This window comes from Octopus sinensis, linkage group LG9, assembly GCF_006345805.1.
Source record: "Octopus sinensis linkage group LG9, ASM634580v1, whole genome shotgun sequence".
In the NCBI taxonomy this organism is placed as follows: domain Eukaryota; kingdom Metazoa; phylum Mollusca; class Cephalopoda; order Octopoda; family Octopodidae; genus Octopus; species Octopus sinensis.
In genome coordinates this window covers 49,662,799-49,687,884 of record NC_043005.1, presented here as the reverse complement: position 1 = coordinate 49,687,884, position 25,086 = coordinate 49,662,799, and the positions used below count along the sequence as shown (strand labels likewise).

At 39.1% G+C, this 25,086-nt stretch overlaps 1 protein-coding gene across 2 annotated transcripts in view; it reads left to right on the top strand.

Moving 5' to 3' along the window:
* LOC115215633 (cation-independent mannose-6-phosphate receptor) overlaps nt 1-25,086 on the top strand; it is a 161,033-nt gene that overhangs the window by 128,209 nt on the left and 7,738 nt on the right. For both annotated transcript variants that reach the window (XM_029784884.2, XM_036505949.1), the window contains exons 33-40: nt 1,430-1,506; nt 2,151-2,305; nt 6,248-6,390; nt 15,945-16,074; nt 17,293-17,361; nt 17,734-17,817; nt 20,379-20,575; nt 23,936-24,042. In XM_029784884.2, the coding sequence (XP_029640744.1) occupies nt 1,430-1,506; nt 2,151-2,305; nt 6,248-6,390; nt 15,945-16,074; nt 17,293-17,361; nt 17,734-17,817; nt 20,379-20,575; nt 23,936-24,042 (962 nt within the window). The remainder of the gene's footprint in view (nt 1-1,429; nt 1,507-2,150; nt 2,306-6,247; nt 6,391-15,944; nt 16,075-17,292; nt 17,362-17,733; nt 17,818-20,378; nt 20,576-23,935; nt 24,043-25,086) is intronic.

Below are 25,086 nucleotides of genomic sequence, written 5' to 3'. Positions count from 1 at the left end.
TTATGTTTTGAGTTGAAATCTCACCAAAGTTCTCCAACCTTCAAAAGTTGGTAAAATAAGCATTAATTGATGCAATCATCAATATTTATCTAATATCTTTTTTCTATGTTGGCATAGGTTGGATGGTTTTACAGGATCCAGTCAGCTGCAGGGCAGCATCATGCTCCATGTCAGCCTTGGTACATTTTCTACAGTTGGATACCCTTTCTAATGCCAACTACTTTACAGTGTGTACGGGATGGGTGTTTTTTTCATGCCACCAGCACTAGTGAAGTTTCCAAGTAAGTTGTAAGATGGGAAAGAACAGAAAAAGGTTAAAGGCTGTCTTGAAGGGAGTGGGGTGCTGGGTAGTATTTGAGAAGGCAGATAGGTAGCTTTATACCAGAGACAGGCAAAGGTGTCTTGCTATAGAGAAGATATATGGCTACTTATATAAGAGCGAGTAGGAGCATCTGGGAGAAAGTCAAGAAAAAGGATGTTATTGTTGTGTCCCAGGTCAGATCTGACTGAGCAAACTATGATCAAAAGTTTTCTAATATGTAACCATCATATCTTGTATATGAAGAACTACATTATTTAATATGTACTTCATTTATTTTTTGAGATGGCATTTGGTATTTGGAAGGGCATCCAGCTCTAAAAACCATGCCAAAACTGACCTCACCTATGCTGGTGTCATGTAAAAAGCACTCGGTCGGTCCATTCTGTGGGTAGTTGGTGTTAGGAAAAACATCTATCTGTAAAAGCTATGCCAAAACAGACACAGATGTCTGGTGCAGTTTTCTATCTGGCCAGTTCTTATCAAGCTATCCAGCTCCCACCAGTATGGAAGACAGACATTAAATGTTGATGAAATATGATTTGAGGGAAATTTCACTGCCTTTTCTAGTAGGTTGAGACAACCATATAGAAGCTCCTTTGTTATTAGCTCAAGAGAAAAGAAAATAGTGTGTGCATCCATAAACATGTGTCGATATAAGCAGACACGGGAAGGATCCATTATACCAATAAAAGTTAAAATAGACACATGCACTGGTTTGACCCTTTAGCATTCAGATTACTCTGTCAAATGTAATGCTTATTTATTCACTTTGTTTTAAATTAGCCATGCATTATCTCTTAGCTTCAAGATTTTACTGATGTAATTGTTTATTTTTAGAATGACATTTGTAGGGTAGATGTGAGAGGCCAAACCTGGCTGGTTTTAGCATAAAACAGGTAGAATATTTGGGCTGGATGTGGCTGATTTGAATACTGAAGGGTTAATACCATAGGTACTGAACCACTGAGTGTCTATTTCAATTTTTATTTGCATAATAGACCCTCACTAGACAAGAAAATTTCTTTCAAAACATGAATTTATATCAAGAATCTTTCAAACCAAATACAAAAATTAAACTTATTTAATGTTTTTTCTCTTTATTTTTAGCGGGAACACGTGCCAGTACAAAGATTCTCTTCTTATGTAACAACACTGCTGGTCTTGGGAAACCTGTGCTATTTGAGGTAAGTCAACACCTTTGACACTCAGCAAAGTATGTAACTCTTTGGGACTCCTTGCTTTTCATTTTCAGTAAGTATCACAAATAAGCATATACAAACTTGATGCCACGTAACAAGCATCCAGTCCACCCTGTAAAGTGGTTGGTGTTTGGTAGGGCATTCAGCCGAGAAACCATGCCAAAACAGACACAGAAGTCCTGGTGCAGGCTCCTGCCTGGCCAGCTCCTGTCAAAGTGTCCAACCCATGTCAGAATAGAAGGTGGACGTTAAATGATGATGATGATCACTACCTGTATTGTGTGACCAGTCTCTTAGGAAGCCTGACTAACACCTTACACTGCTGTAGCACTATTGCTTGAAAATCGTTTAAAGCCTAGAATAAGAACCCCAAAGCTATTACAATGTTATCATATTCATCATGTAGATAATGCCAATCTTATAATGCTATCATCAATATATTGATATGGTTGATGTTATAATATGAGAATGTAGATAAGACTGTTGTGTTATGATAACATCACAATATAAATTAAGGTCAATGTTATGTTGTGACCATAATGAAGTAGAATATGATTGATGTTATAAAGTTACCATGGACATAGTTGAAATGTAGACGATAAAGATATGTTGTTATGTTTCTGTTTCAGAAAACGTCATGTCAGTTGGTATTCATCTGGAAAACCAAATTTGCATGTCCTCCTGCTGTCAAAGACTGTTTCTTGTCCTATTTGAATAGCAGTTATGATCTCAGCAGTCTGGCTAATACACAATCTTGGAAAGCAATGACAGTTACTGGTGAGACGTGAGTACCTCCACCTTATTCATTCACTTTTGGCATGTATGACTTAGACTAGAAATTTGTTTGTATCATTTAACTTTGGAATGAAGTGGAGAGGAATTTCATTATGTTAGCAGGGGCAGTACTATAACATTGAGATAAATTATTTGTGTATACGTACAGGCACACACATAAATGCACATGTATATTCATGATTAACTGCACCTCCATCTGTATTCATCATCTACTGCATTCACGTCTACTCTCATCTGCTACTCTCCTTTCATACACTCATGAACTTACCTACCCACCCATTCAGTCCAATCCGCTGCACTTTTTGTTTCATGTAACTCAAAGGTATGCCCTAACACATCGCCAACGTCTTTCTTTTCCAACAGGGGTAACTGTGTATCTCCTTTACAGTAAGAGACCTGTTCCTATTCCTCTATCATACTTTAAGCTCTCATCATCTGGTATAAAGCCACTCCTGTTAGTTGAGGGGTATTTTTTGTGAATTACTTGTTGATTTCACTTGTGCTAAAACCACATAAATAATTCTCTGTACACTCTCTGGAGTGTTTGGCATTAGGCAGGGCATCTAGCTATAGAAACCATGCCAAAGTAGACATTTGACTTTGGCACAATCCTCTGGTTCACCAGCTCCTGTCAAACCGTCCAACTCATACCAGCATGGAAAATGAATGTTAAATGATGATGAGGATATATGTATATTGAGTCATCCCACAAATAATGTGATTTTTCTATACTTCTTTTATTTTTCAAAATAAAGATATACAAAGTTCTTTTTTTAATCTAAAATATATTCTCTATTTTCTACAATGCTCTTCTATCTATCTGGTAGACTTGCAAGACCCCTCCTTCAAAATTAACTTGTCCATGATGACAGATCATCCTCCAATACTGTTCTGACCTTGTCTGTAGAATTCATATTTTTTCTGTCCAAATGATTTTGAAGACGGCAGAATAAATGAATAATCAGATGGAGCAGTGTCCAGCGAATATGGTGGGTGGGGCATTGTTTCCCATTCAAACAGCTCCAGCCTTTAGAATGTCATCCTCGCTGTGTGTGGTTGAGCATTATCCTGATGGAAGAACACCTTTCATCTTGAAACCAAAGATGGTCCTTCTTTTTTCTAGCTCTGACTTCAGCTACTCAAGCTGCTCATAGTAGATTGCCTTTGTTATTGTTTGGTTTGGGTTTAAAAGTTCAAAGTGAACCAAACCTTTCATATCCCACCAAACAGATAACAACACCTTACCTTCTTTAGCCTGGGGTGCTTTCCCTACCCATTGTCTTCAGCACTTGACATTTTTATAGAGAATCCATTTCTCATCATCAATCACTATTTAGTTAAAAAAAGGTTCATTTGTGCAACATGATAGCAAAGAAGAGCACACATTCACTCTCTGCACATGGTTAGACTTGGAAAGTTTGTGAGGAAACCATTGACCCAATTTGTTGACTTTTCCAATGACATGCAGATGTTGAATGGTTGAATGACAAAATCCAAGCTCTTCTGCTAGTTCCTCAACAGTTACAATGGGATTTTGCTCCACAAGGGTTTGCAGGACATTCCTGTCAAGCTCTACAGAGCTTCCAGAATGAGGCTCATCTTCAAGGTTGTAGTTTCTGGCTTGGAATTTCTGGAAATACCATTAATATTGGCTTATGCTTATTGTCCACTCTCCATATACTGCATTAATATTCCTCACACGTTCCATTGCATTGCTGCCTTTATTGAACTCCTAAAACAAAATGTGCCGAATATACTCCTTTGTTGCTTCCATTATAGCTTTGAAAAATTAACTGTTAAAACTGCACTCTTCAAAACTTGCACTAAGAATAAGAAGGTAAAATTACTACCTGCTTTTATAGCAAGTTTATGCAGGTAGTTTATCCTGTCCCCCTCTTACCTTTAGTTTATGCAATTGAAAAGGCTGCATTATTTATGGTATGACCCAATAGACGTGTATATGTGATGGTGCATGGCTAAGTGGTTAGTGTCAGGCTCACAATCTTGAGGTAGAGAGTTCAACTCCTGTACCAGGCTGTGTGTTGTATTCTTGAACAAGACACTTTATTTCATGTTGCTCCAGTTCACTGATCTGTAGAAATGAGTTGTGATATCACTGGTGCTGAGCTGTGAACTAAGAGCCTCTGTGTGGTCATTTGATCTGCAAGAAATAGCAGACACTTTTCCCTAAAACTATCCCTTATCATGCACAAGTAAACACTTGAATACAGTCTTTGCTAAATGTCCCCACACCCCTATCAAAAAAGATAGAATGGTCAACAATGGCAAACACATCATGAACTGTCCAACTCATACCATGTTGGCATGAGTTGGACGGTTCTACAGGAACTAATAAGTCAGAGGACAGTGCCCTGCTCCAATGTCTGCTTAAGCATGATTTCTACAGTTGGATGCCCTTCTTAATGCCAACCACTCTATAGAGTGCACTGGGTGCATTTTTCATAACACCAGCACTGGTGAAGATTGCTTTGTAACTTGAAAGACTGAATTCCTTGAGTGGCCCTTGTAACTGAAGGAAAATAGGAGAGGATGTGATGATTCTAGACAGGATGATAAGACAGGGTAAGTAAGATCAAAGGAACAGATTTATGGTTGTGATAGGATGGTGTTGGGAAGAATAACAGTAGTAGGCCCTAATTGGTGGAAAGGAGTATGATGGCTGGTGGTGGAAGGAATTAGTGTCAGGACTTTTGAGAAAAAAGGAGGACAATGGAAAGGTGATAGGCTGGGTTGTAAAAGTAGGATCTAAGGCTATGAGGAAGGGAAAGGAACAGAAAGGGATTCCCCAACACTCTAGTTTTAGGGAATCCTTAGGGAGTCATTGAATAAAAGAGAGGTTTGAATTTATGGGGGTGGGCTAGAGGGGAGGGGAAAGATGAAAGGAGGTATTTAGGGAACTTTGGCAAGAGGGCTGGAAGAGAAAATGAGGCAGAGTGTAAGAGAGCCCAGTGTATACAGTGAGAGAAAGAGGGGTTACCATAGAAGTAGGGGAAAAGGGAATTCCATAAAAGCAACTCAGGTAGGCAGTGGAGAGAGGACAATAGGGGGGACTATCAAGAATTGTAAAACTTCTTATTCTTTGGAAAGAAAAAAATGAATATAAAATGGCAACACAAAAAAAAACCCCAAAAAACTACAATGAAACAACAAAACTTCTTAATCAATTGACCTGCTAGAAAGAGCAGCCTAATCTCCCTCAAATCACAACTTCCTGTCATAAATTAGAAACACATTGGTCAAGGCAGTCCTATTTATAGAAAAAGATCAGATGGCCATTGTTGAAATTCCTTTTATCATACTCAGAGTTAAACAACAATGACAAATCTGACACAGACAAACAATGATCACCATCATCATCATCATTATTTAATGTCCACCTTCCATGCTGACATGGGTTGCTCCTGTCAAACCATCCAACCCAAAGTGGACATTAAACTATGATGACCATTACCATTTTAATGTCCACTTTTCCATGGTTGCATAGGTCAGATAATGTTTATTGGAGCAGATTTTTAATGACTGGATGCCCTTGTTGCCATTCCTAATCTGTTTCCTCATAAGATTATTCGAAATGGATGACACTTATTATGGTACTGACACACACAGATATGCATACATCTACACACACACGCGCACACACACACACACACACACACACACACAATGGACATGTTTTAGTTTCCACCTACCAAATCTACTCACAAGGCTTTGGTCAGTCTACAGCTATATATGTAGAACACACTTGCCCAAGGTCCCATACAATGAGATTGAACCTGAAACCATGTGACTGAAAGACAAACTTCTTGCCCACATACCCATGCCAGCATTTATAGACAAGAATAAAACACAAAACAAATTCCTTGAAGTTGGTATGTTTTCCTCTGTTATTTATTTATTTATTCCTTTTCAGTTATTGGATCAATGTCTGCCAAAGTCTGTACACTCGACCAAAGTCTCAAAATTGTTCTGGTAGTGGTGCAGCTGTTTGTGTCGAAAGTAAAAATGAAGTGATGACAATTGGATCTGCTTCACGAGTTGTCTTATATGTCGATAGTAGGTATACTCTTGTTTAAATGAAATGCTTTAGTGGTAAGACTAAAACTACAACTAGGTTTGGATTCATTCAACAGATTTTCTTGTCAAAAAATTAACTCTTTAGTATTTCAGCTGGCCATGTCCAACTCAAATATTCTATCCATTTTATATTCGAACTGGCCAGATGCAGCCTCTCACACATACCCTACAATGTCATTGTAAAAAATAAATAATTCTATCACTAAAATTTCAAAGCTACAAGATAATACATGATTAATTCAAACAATTTAGATAAATAAGCATATTATATGCATTCTATTTTCAGTCTCTGAAGCCTTTAGGAAATAAGATTTCTTCTTATTCTTTCTTTCTATTTTTTTTTTTCATATTTTAATTTAAGAAAAGAAGGGCAGTGCCTGTGACCTTCTACAAAATCTCTGTGGCTGGTAGTGGGAGAATAGGAGGAAGAAAGTAATCATAAATCTTTGGTTTTCCGCAAATCAGAGACTTGGTCCAAACACTTATTCATTATCATATTTTTGTTGAAATATACTGATTTTGCTTCAACTAATTTTGGAAATAATAATAATAATAATAATAATAATAATAATTGTGTACAGTGCTTAGGTGCACTACAACTCATCTAAAATGTATATATAATCAGGTGTAGTTTCGGCGGATTTCGGAAAGCATGAGGGCCTTAAAAGATGCAGTGTCATGGCAGTCAACAACTGACGCAGGCAGTTTATTCCATGCTTCAGCAACTCTGAGCGTGAAAAAATGTTTCCGAAAGTCATGGGAGCTGTATTGTTTTCTGACTTTGTAGGCATGTCCACGTGTGTTAGACACATGGAGATCAAAAAGGTGTTCAGTGTTGTTGTTGGTGAGGTGGTTGATAACTTTGTGGGTGTTTACCAAGTCCGTCGCCAAACGCCGGAGCTTCAGTGAATCCATGCCCAGGGAAACAAGGCGCTCAGAATATGGTAGGTGTCTGATGGAGGGTATGCGTTTGGTTGCACGTCTCTGGACAGATTCCAGGAGGTCAATGTTCTGTGCAAGATAGGGGTTCCAAACTGATGATGCGAATTCCAAGTGTGGTCGTACCATAGCTGTATACAGTTTTAAATAGATGGCTGGAGAGCGGCTAACAAAAGACCTGCTGAGTGATGCCAAGACACCCTCGGCCTTCCTGACAATCTTAGAGATATGCTTTGACCAACGCAAATCACTGCTGACAGTGATGCCTAGGTCATGCTCGCAAGAGGATTTCTTGATATCAGTGTTGTGGAGGGAGTAAGTGAACGCAGGGTTTTTTCTCCCAAAATGCATGGTGGTACACTTGTCCACAGCCAGTTTCAGTTGCCAGTCTGTGATCCATTGCTGCATTGTGTCTAGGTCTGATTGCAGGAAAGAGTTGTAGACATCAGGATCTGTCCTCTTGATTTCAAGGTACAGCTTGATGTCGTTTGCATATTTCAATACTGTGGCATTCTTTAAATTGGCATCTATGTCGTTAATGTATGCCACAAACAAGAGGGGACCAAGGACAGATCCCTGTGGTACACCCGATGACATCTCATATGGTGTAGAGTGCTGTCCTAGAACTGTGACTACCTCCTTTCGGCTGAGGATGAAGGATTTCAACCAGTTAAAAAGGTCATACCCCACACCCATTGCAGAGAGTTTCACCATAAGCCTTTTGTGTGGCACAGAGTTGAAAGCCTTAGCAAAGTCAAGGTAGACAACATCCACCCATGAGCCACTGTCAGTAATCTGAGTAATGTCCTCAAGGAACTCGACAAGCTGGTCACTGCAGCTGGAGTTAGGGACAAATCCATATTGTGAGGGTCGGATGAGACTGTGAGAGCTCCAGAAGTTCCAGAGTGTTTCTCTGACACACGATTCCATCAGTTTTGCAATACAGCTAGTGAGACTGACTGGGCGATAGTTGACAGGTGATGTGCGGTCGCCCTTTTTGAACAGAGGAATGACACTGGCAGTTTTCCACTGCTCCGGAGTAGCACCATTGTTGAGACAGTACTGGAAGAAAATAGAAAGCTGGTGTAAAAGGAAGTGCCTGCCACGTTTGAGAAGCAGGTATGTAACTCCATCGAGACCAGGGGAGGCTTAGTTGCGCTTATTTTGAAGGTGACGTCGCAGCATTGCAGGTGTAAATTCCATAGTTGTTATGGAGTTTGCTGTTAGTGATGGTGAAGATGGTACATTTTGACTTTCAACAGTGAATATGTTTGCATAGTACTCAGCAATGAGTTCTGCGCATTCCTTGGGGTCGTCAGTGATCTGGTTTGTGTGAGGGTTGCGAAGAGGGCCCACTGGAGAGTGAGATCTCTGCTTTGAGTGCACATATTTCCAGAAAACCTTGCTGTCAGGATTGGCTGCTATGCACTGTTCAAATTCAAGCACTGCTTTTTTTGTCACTTGCTTGAGATGGTTGGAGGATTTATTCCGCTTCTTCCTGTTGGTGTCTGATTTATGCAACCTGTATTCCCGTTCTGCAGTCCGACGTTCCCTCCTGGCAAGTCGGACCGCTGAAGTTTCCCAAATTGCCCTTTTGGGGCGGTTCTTCTTTTTTTGTTTACGTGGCACAGATGCTGCACATGCTGCCCATATTGAGTCCAGGATACTCTGGAGTATAGTATTCACATCTCCAGAGTTGTAGAATTCACGCCAGTTTGGGTGCTGTAGTTCAGTGTGGTACAGGTTCCAATCTGCTCTCTTCCAATCGAAGGAAGCAGATTGTAGATGGTTCAGGTTTTCGTTGCCCGCAAGAGCCAGATTGGCGATGATCATAGCATGATCAGAGTCACCTAGAGGTTCCTCCGTAGTGCAATTGATAACCGCTTCAGGAGTTGTGGTGAAGAGCAGGTCCAAGGTGTTGTCGTCTCTTGTTGGAGAGGTGACTACTTGTGACCAGTTTGAGTCCAGCACAAGCTCAACAAAATCGTTTGCACTCTGTGGCCAATGGAAGGTCTCCCAATCGATCTCAGGATGATTGAAATCGCCTGCAATAAACACATAAGTGGCTGTTTTCCTGGCAGCAGCTCGGAGGACATTGCAAAGCTGTGTGTCCCGATGGTAACTTGGGGGACGATAAACAACGCCAAGCAGGAGTGTTGACATGGTCATACGCACGTCACAGAAAAAAACTTCTTCTTGTGATTCGTTCAAATCGGCACAAGGAATTACCAAAAAATTTGAACGAACGTAGACCATCACACCACCACCACGGCGGTTAGTGCGGTCCTTACGGAAGAGGTTGTACCCCGTAATGTTGAAAACCCCATCACAGAGTAAGGAATGCGCCCATGTTTCCGTGACAGTGATGAAGTCAGGGTCAACACTTCTGACGTAGGCGTTGAACAAATGTATTTTGTTGCATAAACTGCGAGCATTTAAGGACAACAATTTGTACCCTGCTCGCAGTTTATGATGGTGTGTAGAGGATGGCAGGTTGTTCTGGCTTAGTTTCCCTGAGTTGCTGTAGTCTTTTTAGTTATTGTGGGTAGAGAGCACTCAGACCAGCTGGTATCTCTCTTCCACGTTTCAGCAGTCTTGACAAATCTCCAGATTTGTCCATCTTCCCGAAGACTGAAGCTTTCCTGTAGAGCTGAGTTCCTATTCAGGGAAGCCACTACACGTAGCTTCGGACGTACATCGGACGGTAAGCCTGGGCGTGTTCGGAAGGTGGTCCGATTTTCCCGCCCAGCTTTAACTGAGGCCAGATGGTAAGAGGTTGCCTCAGTGGGGTCCGTAAAAGACAACTTGATGAGCCTAGGTTTTGGGCCAGGTCGTCCAAGGCGGATAGCACCCGTTGGGGGAACGCAGCCTAGGTCTTTGGCTGAGTTGGCAGCAAAAGCCTGAAGATCAGCCATGTCTTCTGGTACCCCAATGGCAATGACTTCATGGGTGGCAGAATCCGCGGTCTTAAATGCGACAAGAGGTACAGGTACAGGGAGGTTCTTTAGCAGAGCATTCCGATAAGACCCCTCATTGTGGAGTCCAACCTGAATGGTTGCTTTTATTCCTGCTACTTCCCCTTTTAAAGCACAGATCGATTGTTGCAGTTCTGCAAGAACCGCACTGGTCAATTGGTGTTGTTGTTGCTGCTGCTGCTCTGGTTGTGGTTGATTTTGTTGTTGCTGTTGTTGTTGTTGATGTTGTTGTTGCTGCTGCTCTGGTTGTGGTTGATTTTGTTGTTGCTGCTGCTCTGGTTGTGGTTGATTTTGTTGTTGCTGCTGTTGCTGTTCCGCCTCCTCCACGGGAGTGGCAGGGGGAGACACAATCGTCGGTTGTGGAGGCACGCAGGCCTGACACTGAAAAGTCCAAGATTTAAGCTGAACCATCTTCCAGAGTCTATCCATCATAGCATTATGATGGCTCTTTTTTTGGCCTGGGATCTTCTGAAAGTCCGTGGCACATTGGAGGCAGACAGAGATGAGACATGTCCCACATTCGACCCAGCGATTACGGAACGTATTTTCGGGTTCCGTACAGATGTGGCAGGTGTGATTTTCTGGGCAGTGTTCTATTTTAGAGCAGCGACCAGTCTTATCGCACGCCGCTATGGATTTCACCATGGCGATTCTGTTGGTTCTGGTCATCCGTAGAGACAGAAAATGTAAACAACAATACGATAAAAGTAAAATATAAAATATTTGTTTTTGATTCGTTCTTTTTTGTGTATATTCCTTGTTCTTAAATATTGTGTGTGTATATACACATGTTTCGTTCTTTTGAGCTTATCAATGTTTCGTTCTTTTGAGCTTATCAAAATAATTTTGTCATTATAAAGCTGGAGTTTAACAGCTTTAACATGAAATTCTGAAGGAAAACAAAATTCTATCATAGAAACAGGGTCAGTCTCAGGCAGGCTGTCAAAAGGGTTAATGTGGCAAGTCTAAATGGTTGTGTGATCGTGTTAAACTAAGCGATGAATTAAATTTTAAAAATAGAAAAAATAAAAAGAAAGAAATGTCATACAGAAGCTTATACTAAGTTTCGTTGGTATTAAGCAGTCATGAGAGACATTTTGTACTTATGTTTTGTTTTTCTTAAAATTTATTCATAATTCATGATATTCACTTGAAGGCATGTCGCAAATGCCAAAGAATAGTATTCAAGTTCTTTAACATTTCTTCTGTCTTTTACTTGTCCTATCCAGATATATATATATATGACAGGTTTCACTCACTTTCCATCTACCAAATCCACTCCCGTGGCTTAAGTCAGCCTGAAGCTATAGTGGAAGACACTAGCCCAAGGTGCCATGCACAGTGGGACTGAACCTGGAGCCATATGGTCGTGAAAAAAATGCATACATACACACACACACACACACACACACACACATACATGCATGCATGCATGCAAACAAACAAAAATTAAATCCAGTACAAGGAAAATAGGGATGAAAACATCCAATCTTTCACTGGCTCCACTGTTTAATACCCAATTTTGTAGAGAAAATTCTTAGAATTCACATGGATATGAATAGAAAATGAAGATATACAATTGTCAATTTAAAAATTAAAATTTATTAACATAATATTATATTATATTATTATAATAATATAATAAATATTAAATACAAATTACGTACAATTGTTTCAGTTCTTACCCATAATAAAATTATAAAAATCCATTCTTTGTAGATAAGAATCTCTTCAATTTAATTTTTGATTGAGGATTCACGGATCCAAGGAAAGACTGAATTTAAATATTTTTATGTTTTCAATCATGAACATCAATAATTAAAAATGAAAACAAAGATAAAGAATAAAAAATAAAATATGAAAAATAAATTAATTATGGTCATAAGATATATTTGTATATTATTAAGTATTTTAAACTAAATATATCTTAGCTCATTACTTTTTTTAAAATACTGGGAACAATATTTAAGAAAATATTTTTGGAAAATATTTTCAAAAAATCATGGCGAAATAAGAAATATCCCTTCCATTCTTTCGTATTATTGAAAAATACATGTTATAATAATAATATGCTATTTATTTAATATGCTATTTATTTATGGGTAAATAGCTAAATAATATATTTAAAATACTTTATTATCTCTAGTCAAATAGCAAATAATATTATAAATAACACTGCATTAATTATTGCAAATAACATAAAGAACAACTACCCTAACTGCTTTTAATGTAAAGTAATATCATGATTGTTTTATAACCACAAAGAGAAAAGTTGTTAATACTAAGTTGACCCTGATTAAAAACTTAAAATCAAAAACATCCCTTCCAAGACCATCTCATTTATTTGTATATCTAAAACTACATTGACCAGTGTGTCCATGTTTTTATAAAATGGTAGGATAGGATTTGAATAAACTTGACTGTTATTCTCAACAGATTGTACACCTGTTTGCAAGCATCCTAGTGTATTCTCCACACATGCACAATTTAAACATGTAATGTGCTTGGGCCAGTTTTACACCCAGCTGGTATAGTTTTATCTTGTACATGTTTCAGCTATCAGAATGTGGCTATCTGGAGCACTACCTTGGAGGTTTAGTTGGACAAATTGACCCATCTTCATACTTTTAAATCTAGTACTCTATCATCATCATCATCATCATCATCATTTAGCGTCCGTTTTCCATGCTAGCATGGGTTGGACGGTTCAACTGGGGTCTGGGGAGCCCGAAGGCTGCACCAGGCCAGTCAGATCTGGCAGTGTTTCTACAGCTGGATGCCCTTCCTAACGCCAACCACTCCGAGAGTGTAGTGGGTGATTTTATGTGCCACCGACACAGGTGCCAGACGAGGCTGGCGAACGGCCACGCTCGGATGGTGTTTTTATGTGCCACCGACACAGGTGCCAGACGAGGCTGGCAGACGGCCACGCTCGGATGGTGTTTTTATGTGCCACCGACACAGGTGCCAGATGAGGCTGGCAGGTGCCAGACGAGGCTGGCAGACGGCCACGCTCGGATGGTGTTTTTATGTGCCACCGACACAGGTGCCAGATGAGGCTGGCGGACGGCCACGATCGGATGGTGTTTGTTACGTCCCCAAAGCACGTAGTCCAGTCTATGCGGTACTGGCTACGGCCACTTCGGATGATTTTCTTGTGTGCCACCGGCACTGGTACCACAAAGATACAAATTCCATTATGTTCATCTATTTTGATTTGTTTTGATTTGATTTGATTTGATTTTCACTTGCCTCAACAGGTCTTCACAAGTGTCACTTGCCTCAACAGGTCTTCACAAGTGTCACAAGAAGGAAGGTATGCACAGGTGGACTGTCTACGTCGCCGGGTCTTCGGATGGTGTCTTTATGTGCCACCGACACAGGTGCCAGATGTGGCTGGCGAACGGCCACGATCGGATGGTTTTCTTGTGTGCCACCGGTACTGGAACCACAAAGATACAAATTCCATTGATGTTCATCTATTTTGATTTGTTTTGATTTGATTTTCACTTGCCTCAACAGGTCTTCACAAGTGTCACGCGTGTCACACACTTGCCTCAACAGGTCTCCACAAGTGTCACACACTTGCCTCTGCCTCAACAGGTCTTCACAAGTGTCACACACTTGCCTCTGCCTCAACAGGTCTTCACAAGTGTCATAAGAGGGAAGGTATGCACAGGTGGACTGACTACGTCGCCGGGTCTTTGGATGGTGTTTTTATGTGCCACCGACACAGGTGCCAGGTGAGGCTGGCGAACGGCCACGATCAGATGGTGTTTGTTGTGCCCACAGCACAGAGGCCAGTCGATGCGGTACCAGCTACGGCCACTTCGGATGGTTTTCTTGTGTGCCACCGGTACTGGAACCACAAAGATACAAATTCCATTGATATTCATCTATTTTGATTTGGTTTGATTTTCACTTGCCTCAACAGGTCTTCACAAGGGTCACACACTTGCCTCAACAGGTCTCCACAAGTGTCACACACTTGCCTCTGCCTCAACAGGTCTTCACAAGTGTCACACACTTGCCTCAACAGGTCTTCACAAGTGTCATAAGAGGGAAGGTATGCACAGGTGGACTGACTACGTCGCCGGGTCTTCGGATGGTGTCTTTATGTGCCACCGGCACAGGTGCCAGATGAGGCTGGCGAACGGCCACGATCGGATGGTGTTTGTTGTGCCCACAGCACGGAGGCCAGTCGATGCGGTACTGGTTACGGCCACGTTTGGGTGGTTTTCTTGTGTGCCACCGGCACTGGTACCACAAAGAATACAATTCCACTGATGTTCATCTATTTTGATTTGTTTTGATTTGATTTGATTTTTACTTGCCTCAACAGGTCCTCATAAGTGTCACAAGAAGGAAGGTATGCACAGGACTGACTACGTCCCAGGTCGGGGCCACGGGTTATGGCCTGACTAGTCTTGCCGGGTCTTCTCATGCACAGCATACTTCCATAGGTCTCGGTCTCTAGACATTTCCTTAGTGAGACCTAAAGTTCGAAGGTCGTGCTTCACCACATCAGTTATTTTACTGAACTGCTAATTTACTGGAACATAAAGAAACCAATTCTGGTTATCAAACAATGGTGATGGGGGAAAAATACAACACAATGACACACATAGATGCATGTATGTATGTGTATGTATGTATGTATGTATATATATATATATATAATATATATATATATATATATATATATATATATATATCGTGCCGGTGGCATTTAAAAAACACCATCCAATAGTGGCCGTTTGCCAGCCTCGTCTGGCACGTAAAAAAGTACTCATGGAATGGTTGGCATTAGGAAGGGCATCCAGCCATAGAAACATTGCCAGATCAGACTGGGCCTGGTGCAGCCTTCTGGCTTCACAGACCCCAGTTGAACCGTCCAACCCATGCTAGCATGAAAAGCGGACGCTAAACGATGATGATAAAGTAAATGTAAGGATAATAATGTTAGGCAAGAAATATTAAATACATTTAATACCAAAAAAATGTACATATCTTTACATATAAAAAATCCAACTTACACAGAATAGAAATGATATCAGGAATTAAACACTTAGCTCTCCACAAAATCATTCCATCTTTAATCCCCTTTATGTCAACACCTCAAATGTAAAAATTCTTCCCTGAAAATATAGGCTGGTGTTATCTGATGATGGAATCAATTTACAATCATTATTTTGGACCACCAAGCCTCCAGAAACAGTTGTTGGATTCATAAAATTTTTATTCTGGTATTTCTATCCTGTGTAAGTCACGCTGTTTAACACACACGCACGCGCACACACACACACACACACACACTTTTTCCAGTTTCCATCTACCAAATCCACTCACAAGGTTTTGGTGGACCTGGGGCTATAGTAGGTGTTTGCCCAAAATGCTGCACATTTGGACCAAACCTGAGATCACATGGTTAGGAAGCCAGCTTTTTACGCACACAGTTACACCTGCACCCAATGTGCATACACAGGTTTTGCATTCAGATGAGCATGCACAGGTTTTACACACAACATCCGTGTGCAAGTTATGTAGATCGTACGTATGGCCAACTTATATAAACTGTTTTAATCTATGTTGTTGTTACTCTGTTTTGTAAATGCTTAGGGAACAGTCCAGTAAATAACCCAGTGATAATCCTCCAGTATTCCAGTGATACTCCTGTCTGCAGCAATAAAAGGGCAACGACCATCATTAGGTTTTCTTGTTCTAGAACCATGGGCAGGCCCGTGTTCAGGTAAAGATTATAAATATTATGCATTTGTTTATTTGCTTCTTTCCATTGTTTATTTTTATTTTTCAGATTATTGTTTTGTTTTTCTTTTCTCTCTTAAATGTATCTCCACACACACTGTGTTTGTGAATAGTTAAATGTGTTCATTTAATAAGCATATACCTCATTTATTTGTATATCTGCATTGACCAGTGTGTCCATGTTTTTATAAAATGGTAGGATAGGATTTGAATAAATTTGACTGTTATTTTCAACAGATTGTACACCTGTTTGCAGGCATCCTAGTGTATTCTCCACACATGCACAATTTAAACATGTAATGTGCTTGGGCCAGTTTTACATCCAGCTGGTATAAGTTTTATCTTGTACATGTTCCAGCCATCAGAATGTGGCTATCTGGAGCACTACCTTGGGGGTTTAGTTGGACAAATTGACCCATCTACATACTTTTAAATCTAGTACTCATTGTATCAGTTATTTTACTGAACTGCTAATTTACTGGAACATAAAGAAACCAATTCTGGTTATCAAACAATGGTGATGGGGGAAAAATACAACACAATGACACACATAGATGCATGTATGCGTATGTGTGTGCACATATATATATATGTGTGTGTGTATGTATGTTTGTATGTATGTATATATATATAACGTAAATGTAAGGATAATAATGTTAGGCAAGAAATATTAAATACATTTAATACAAAAAAATGTACATATGTTTACATATAAAAATATCCAACTTACACAGAAGATAAACGTCAACTAGTTTCAAGAGTCATTGCCATCGCATTTTAACATGCCGTCTGCAAGTTAACCAACTTCGAAAAATAGGGTCTATTTACTCAAGATAAGGTACAGTGTAGTGCATGGTTTTGCACAATATTCCTGCATATTTGGAAGTTCCAGATTTCTTGAAGCTGGATAAGAGTTCCAGTACTGTACTACAAGAATCAAATGCACTTTGGTTACAAAGTGAATGAGCACATCATTAAAAATCTCACAAAACTGAACAGAACAGTGTAGTGTATATTTTCATCAGTAGGTACATTTGAAACTAAATGAATTTGATTCTGTAGAATGTACTTTGATTTTTTGCTCTGGACTTGGTTGTTAAAACACTAGTAATTAGTACCAGTTATTTTTAAGTAATCTAGTATTGCCATACAATTATCTTGCTACAAAGTTGAACCATATTGGCCTCTATTTCTTTTATAGTAAAAAGAATTTGGAAACATGTACATATGAATTTAACTGGGCTACATATTTGGCCTGCAAAGAGGATCGGTAAGTGGCTTTCATTCTTTCCTTTGGTTCTTAGTAAAATCAACTGACATAACCTTATTATAATGGAGATGTCATACCTAAATTCATGATCTAGTCAGATGCAATAGTAAATTTGATTTATTCGTTTGGAGCCATTTGATGATAACTTTCTCCATGAAAAAGTCCTGCACAAAATATTAGCCTCATTTTCTTTTTCACAGCAAACCTATTTATTTCACTTTTGTCAGTCTATACAGTCACATCATTGAGATCTTGAAGTTTCAAGATAATACATGTTTAACTCAAAACAATGTGAATAATTATTAATTTGACATAGTAATCTGAATGCTAAAGTGTTAAATTTAATATGTAGTCTTTAAATTCTCATTTCAGGGAAGCTATGAAGGAAGTTAATGGAGTACTTATTGACTATAAATCTTCTAGAAAAATATATTTTGGCAACCAAACCCAAGGAAGGTGAGTACCATTTAGTTAGTTTTGTGACTTTGACTTAATTTCATCATCATCATTATTTAATGTCCGTTGTCCATGCTGGCATGGGTTGGATGGTGTGACTAGAGCTGGCAAGCTGGGGAGCTGCACCAGACTTCAGTCTGATTTGGCATGGTTTCTACAGGTGGATGCCTTTCTTAATGCAAACCATTTTACAGAGTGTGCTGGGTGCTTTTATGTGGCACTGCATGGACGCTTTTATGTGGCACCACATGGGTACTTTTATGTGACACTGCCACAAGTGCCTTACACCCCTAGCAGGATCAGTCTTAACACTTCTGCTGCAAGGTATGGGCATTGAGTACAGCCAGGTATCTCAGTCCTTAATTTATCTTGGAGTTTTAAATACTGAAAACAGTACAAATCCTCTTGCCACCTCAAGTATGTGCGTTCCTGCTATACAGGTATTTTTTAAAAAATTTCTTTTCCCAGGTCTCCTTCAAACAACTTTATCCATTTGGGACTCCAAGTACTGATTTGTAGAAATTCAAGAATTCAAATTGAAATCTGTTGTAGTCATTGTAGAATTTTCAGGTCTGAGGCAGATGACTTTTATATTTAGAATGTTCTAAAAATATGTTGTGTGCAAAGATTTATAGCATGTAAAAGTGGAAGCTATATGTCTCCTAAAAAGCCAGAAGGTATTTAAGAACTGGTACTTAACTCCACTTTTATGGCATTACGAAGATAACCAGTATTTTGTTGAACGGGATTTCATTTTATCTTGGCTAACATTCTTAGAAAGTAGAAGATAACTTCGAATAGTTTCATACACAGATGTGGCTGTGTGGTTTGCTTCCCAACCACATGGTTCTGAGTTAGTCTCACTGCTAGGCACTTTCGGCAAGTGTCTTTACTAGAGCCCTGGGCTGACCAAAGCTTTGTGAGTGGGTTTGGTAGACAGAAACCAAAAGAATCTTATATCTGTGTGTGTGTGTAATCCAAATAATAAGACAAAGAAATACTTTAACTCATCCTTTGTAGTCAGCTACAATTGTTTCTGTTCCAACTCTGCTTGCAATGCCAGTTTGCACAAAAATTCCAAGTGAAAATTTATGCAATATTTGTGGTTTTAGACATTAAAGTGGCACTTCATCAGACTTGCATTAAAGGTGCACTTTCACATTGTCTTCTTGACATTGTTTTTTTCTTTTTTATACTCATCAGGAGGAAACAAAAAGTAAATAAAATTATGGTTAGGGGATGAATAATCAGTATAGAGAGCATATGAGAAGGATGAAGAAGAAGTACTAAACCCACAAAACAGTTTTACTGTCATGAAACCAGGATTTTCTACACCTAAAGAATTTCGGTATTTGTCTGGAATCCAACAGTGTTAATAGCCCAGAACACCCTACCTTTATATCCTGCCAGGACCTAAAAATGATTGTCAAAATCATATAAGCAGTGACATTAATTTCCAATATTCTGTGTCAACATTTTTAGCCATAGGGAAATATTACTTTGCTTGGAAACAGGTGGAGTTGGCAACTGGAAGAGCATCTGACCAGAGAAAACTTACCTCAAATGAACTCCATCTGATCCATGCAAGCATGAGAAAATGGATGTTATCTGATGATTACACATGGGTGTATGTATTTCATGAATCACTTGGGTTTTTATGCATGTGTATATGTGTGTAGTCTATGTTACAAGTCTGCTCGACGTGGCCTACATGTAACCCAGCAACAGTAACAGATGAATAAACATAATGAGTTGAGTGTCCAGTTTGTTTGGAAATTCAGTTAGCTATTTAATGCCATGATATCTTTGAAAAGCTTTTTCATGTGGAAAAGCGTAATCTGGGTAAAGAATTCAACATAACAAAATTAAAAAGACCCCCTTTGGTCATGAATGACCATGGGATTGCATCTAGAAAATTACCTGCCAAGGTACAAGCCTGGGCAAGCTTGTTTATGGAAGACCAGCAGTTGCCCATGCATATCAACCTTCCCTCTCCATGCCACTGATGTTATCTGAGGGAAAGGCAAAGGCTGATACAGCTTGGCACCAGTAACGTCACAAATCAGGTTTTATTTCTTTACTATCCACAAGGGGCTACACACAGAGGGGATAAACAAGGACAGACAAACAGATTGTCAATTATATTGACCCCAGTGTGTAACTGGTACTTATTTAATCAACCCTGAAAGGATGAAAGGCAAAGTCGACCTCGGCGGAATTTGACCTCAGAACATAGCGGCAGATGAAATACCGCTAAGCATTTTGCCCGGAGCGCTAACATTTCTGCCAGCTTGCTGCCTTATCACAAATCATTTCTACAGCTGAGTGAACTGGATCAATGTGAAATAAAGTGTCTTTTTCAAGAACACAACACTCAGCCTGGTCTGAGAATCAAACTTACTACCTCATGATTGTGAGACCAATGCTCTAACCACTGTAGTAATATTCTTGTATTGTTTCCATTCCATAATTTGATAACTTGCTTTTTTTTCTTTTTTTTTCTCTGCTCATTCCTCTACCAAGTAGTTAAACTGTTAACTGAATGTCATTTATTTCAACAGAACATTCCGTGTTGAAGAGACAAGGGGCACTGAGAAATTCTACTATGACATAAGCTTTGACGGAAAGCTTTACCCAGATGATGAAAATGAAGGAAGTGACACATGTAAAAATGCAGCTGTGTGCCAGCGCAAAAAAGGGGACAGTTCTTATTATAAAAATCTTGGTAGTGCTACTAAAAAACGTTTCTATATGGATGGTAGGTATTTGTTAATCAGTTTTTAACCTTTCAGCTCCCACCCTCTTCATGAATGTAAAAGGTAATTCAAGCAGGAGCTCCTGCTTGAATTACCTTTTACATTCATGAAGTTGCAATTCTCTCTTGAGTTTTCTTGAAATTGGAATTGGGAAATCTGTTATTTCTTTAAATTTATTTTCATGCCAATGTACCTAATGCCACATCCAGGGCTATAATACAGTATCCTTTTTAAAGCATTCTATGCTTCCTGAAATTTACTAATAGAGTACATGTGATGGCTCCTGCCCCTTTTTTAATTCATTCACTCTTCGCTTCTTGTGCATTATTCTATTAACTACACCTGAGTATGTAGTACACCTGAGCACTGTATACAATAAGTTTGTTTTTATTATCTTATATCAAATTTTAACCTCTTGTTACAATTTTTACCATCATTATTTTGTATCTTAAAACCTTTTGCTCTGTTTCAAATATCGGTTTGATAAGAAAATACGTTATTTTATTAGTTCACTTTTTTATTATTATTATTATTTTGAATTCAACATTTTAAGTTGCAGTTATGGCTGTATGGTTGAAGTCCTGTGGTTTCAGGTCTCATCCCACTTGAGTAGTTGTTTTCTGTAAGGCTTGAGCTGGCGAATACCTTGTGAATAAAATTGATTGAAGGGAAACTGTACTGAAGCCCAGTGTGTGTGTGTGTCTATCTGTGAGAGAGATTGTGAGTTTATTTCCATGTCTTCACATGATATTTTGGGTGATGTTGGTACCGTCCCTTCTGATAAAAGTAATTATTAAAATAGACCATATTTTTGTTTCATGGTGTATTGAAAATATCTTGATCATTTATCAGACAGAAGTTTGATAAATAACCATTTCATTCCTTTAGTTTACCTAATCAAAATATAGCCATATAAACATTGAAGTTCTGAGAGCTCAGTATAGCCAATATTAGTAATATTCAGATTATTTCATCATCATTGTAGAGAGGTCAGTTTTGGCATGGTTTTTACAGCTGGATGCCCTTCCAAATGACAAACACTTGACAGTGTAGACTATTTATTCATCATATTTTGTTAGTGCACTTATTTCACTAACATTCATCATCATCATCATTCAACGTTCACTTTTCCATGTTTCAATGTATCAGATGAAATTTATTGAGGCAGATTTTCTATGGCCAAATGCCTTTCCTGTCACCAACTATCACTTGTTTGCAAGTAAGATGATTTTTTTTCCACAGTGCACACGTTTTTCTCAGAAAAATGGAAACAAATGACAGTGCTGTTTGTTTTACAAGCATCCCATGATGTCAGGAAAAGAGTGCACAAACTCATGCAAATATATATATGATGGATTTCTTTCAATCCCTGTCTACCAAATTCACTCACAAAGTCTACGTAGGCTTGAGCTGTTAGGAGACATACACTTGCGTCAGAAATTAATTAGCACTTCTCAAATTTGTACATTAAATAGGTTAAATCAATTAACCTATGAGCTGTTCAAAACGTCTTACGCGATGAGAAAACTTAGTATGGTGTGATTTCGGTCCTTGCGAGGCGCTACCTATATCTATTAAACAAAGGAAGATTTGTCTGCATCCGCACTCCAAGTTGTTGTTGCACTGCTATGTCAACATCATAAGGCTGTAGACTCGCAAACTGCTCTGCAAACAAAGTTACGTCATCGTTCTGCGCAACAGTGAACTTGCAACAAAGCAATAGTTCGAGATATGGCCACTAGGTGACAGCACATACCTTGAGTGAAGAGCAAATCAAGGGTGCTAATTAATTTCTGACGGTAGTGTATGTCCAAGGTGCTGTGTAGTGGAACTGAACCTGAGACCACATGGTTGGGAAGCAAGCTTCTTAACCATACAGCCACGCCTGTACCTATTTATAGCAATTAAACTGTTGAAGAGGCACATGAAAGCTTTGTGACACACACACACACATCATTATATTTACTCACTTTTCTTGTCATAGGACTATATACAATAGTTACCTAACAAATATAACACTTGGTGTTCTTTAACATTCAGTATCATGGAGGGAGCTTTCCCTGGATTTTCTTTTCTTTCACATGTGCTCTGCTGCAGCACATCAGAAAATAGACTTCACTCTATTTTAACCTTAACTCTATTTTGCATATAAGTCCCAGGCCAGTGATTCACTTTGTTTCAAGATGACCAGAGTACATGGTATTGATAATAAGGCATAATGATAGTAACATGTCAGTATCTACCATTCTCAGTGAGTCCAAGGCAAGTTGTCTCGCCTGGTCTGTAACATTGTGTTCTTTACTAGAACTGCTTTTAATTCGTAATTTAACAACTCTGAAAATGATTTATTTTTGTTACTGTCTTTTTTTTTTTTTTAATATAATTTGTATGACTTAGAACAGGAAAGACAGCATCCATAGCCTGTTCTAGTGCTTCTGAGATGGATGGGAGGAAAAGGAAAAAAAATTGTCAGACCAGAGACCTGACTCAAATGTTTGCCACAGAGTAAACTATCAAGAGCATTGGAAAGCCAGTTGGTAGTGTTAAACTGAGCAGTAGATTAAATCTATCATTTAAGAACATGAACTGCTCCCTCCCAAGCTTATTTCACTACCTAATTTCACTCATATTTGACTATTTAATTCAGGGCATAGGTTTTAAAAGCCCTCACCCACCCCATATGTACCCTGGCATGTGGTAAAGCTTAATGTGGATAAAGAATTGTCGTCATCATTTAACACCCGCTTTTCATGTTGGCATGGGTTGGACAGTTTAACGTGAAGCTGGCTAGCAGGCAGCTGTCCGAACTCCAGCTGTCTATTGAGGTAGAGTTTCTACAATTGGATGCCCTTCCTAATGACAACTACTTAACAGAATGTGCTGGGTGCCTTCCATGTGCCTCCAGCACAGGTGCATTTATGTAGCACCAGCATGGGTGCTTTTTAGGTGGCACTGGCACTTGAAAGGGCAAATATAAGTGGAAGACAGCGATTGTACTTAGCTTGTACTTTTTGTATTTGCCTTTAATACTTAAAAAGGATGAAGGGCAAAGTTGGCCTCAGCTGGGTTTGAACTAAGAATACAAGGAGCCAGAAATCCCACAAAGCATTTTAGCCAACACTCTAATGACTCTGCCAATTCACTTTCTATGACTGAGGAAAAGTGCCCCAGGGGGTACATTTGTACACTAAATACACTTATTGTAGGGTCTCATACATGGTAGCATAGCACTTGCTCAAGATGCTACATTGTGGAATGGAACCAGAAACAGTGTTATCATAAAGCAAACTTCTTAATTACACAGCTATATTTTATTGTTATTGTTCAATCCTACTTAATCTTTGTTTATCGATAATTTCCAGCTGATTACATGGACCTTGAAATTACTTCACCTGAGAAATGTCACTCAAACCCATCTAAAAATATCGTCAGTGTATTTGAGTTCTTTTGCACCCGTTTAGCATCTCAGGTAAGTCAAGAGTTTCACTTCTGTCTAATAAACATCATATGTGGTTTGAGGTAGAGTTGGCTGTTATTTCTAGCAGCTTGAACGACCATATTGTCTAGGCACGGGCAACCTTCTTTGGGAAGTGGATTACCTAAAACATAGCTCGTCAGCAGGCTGGCCACACTACTAAAGAGATTCAAGGTAATTTGTCATTGGTGTACCAGTCCAAAAGACCAGCGGGTCACAGTTTCAAATTTTGGCAGAAGGCCAGATATTTGTGGGGTGGAGGTAATTGAATACATTGACCCCAGTGCTCAACTGGTATTTATTTTATCATCCCCCCCCCAAAAAAAAAAATTATGAAAAGCAAAGTAAACCTCAGCAGCAGTGGAGCTCAGAACATAAAGCTGGAAGAAATGCTGTTTCATCTGGTGTACTAAAGATTCTGCCAGTTGTCACCTTAGTAGTGGTAGTAGTAGTAGTAATGATAATAATCCTTTCTACTAAAGACACAAGGCTTGAAATTTTGTGGGAGGAGGATGGTCAATTACATCAACCCCAGGATTCAACTGGTATTTACTTCATTGATTCCCAAAAGGATGAAAGGCAAAGTCAACTTTGGTGGCATTTGAACTCAGAACATCAAGACAGATGAAATGCTGCTAATCATTTTGTCCACTGTGCTAATGATTGTACTAGCTTACAATCTTTATAATAATAATAATCACAGCAATAATGGTTTCAAATTTTGGAACAAGGCTTGTAATTTTAGAGGAAGCAGTTAATTGAATATCGTGGCCACATTGCTCAATTGCTACTTATTTTCCCTTCATTCCAAAGGATGAAAAGTAAAGTCATCCTGGGTAGCGTTTGAGCTCAGCAATGTAAAGGTAGAAGAAACACTGCTAAGCATTTTGTCTGGTGTACTAAAGGCACAAAGCCTGAAATTTTAGGGGAGAGGGCTAGTCAATTACATCAGTCCCAGTACATAACTGGTACTTATTTCATCCACCCCGAAAGGTTGAAAGATAAAGTCAACCTTGGCAGCATCTGGACTTGGATAGT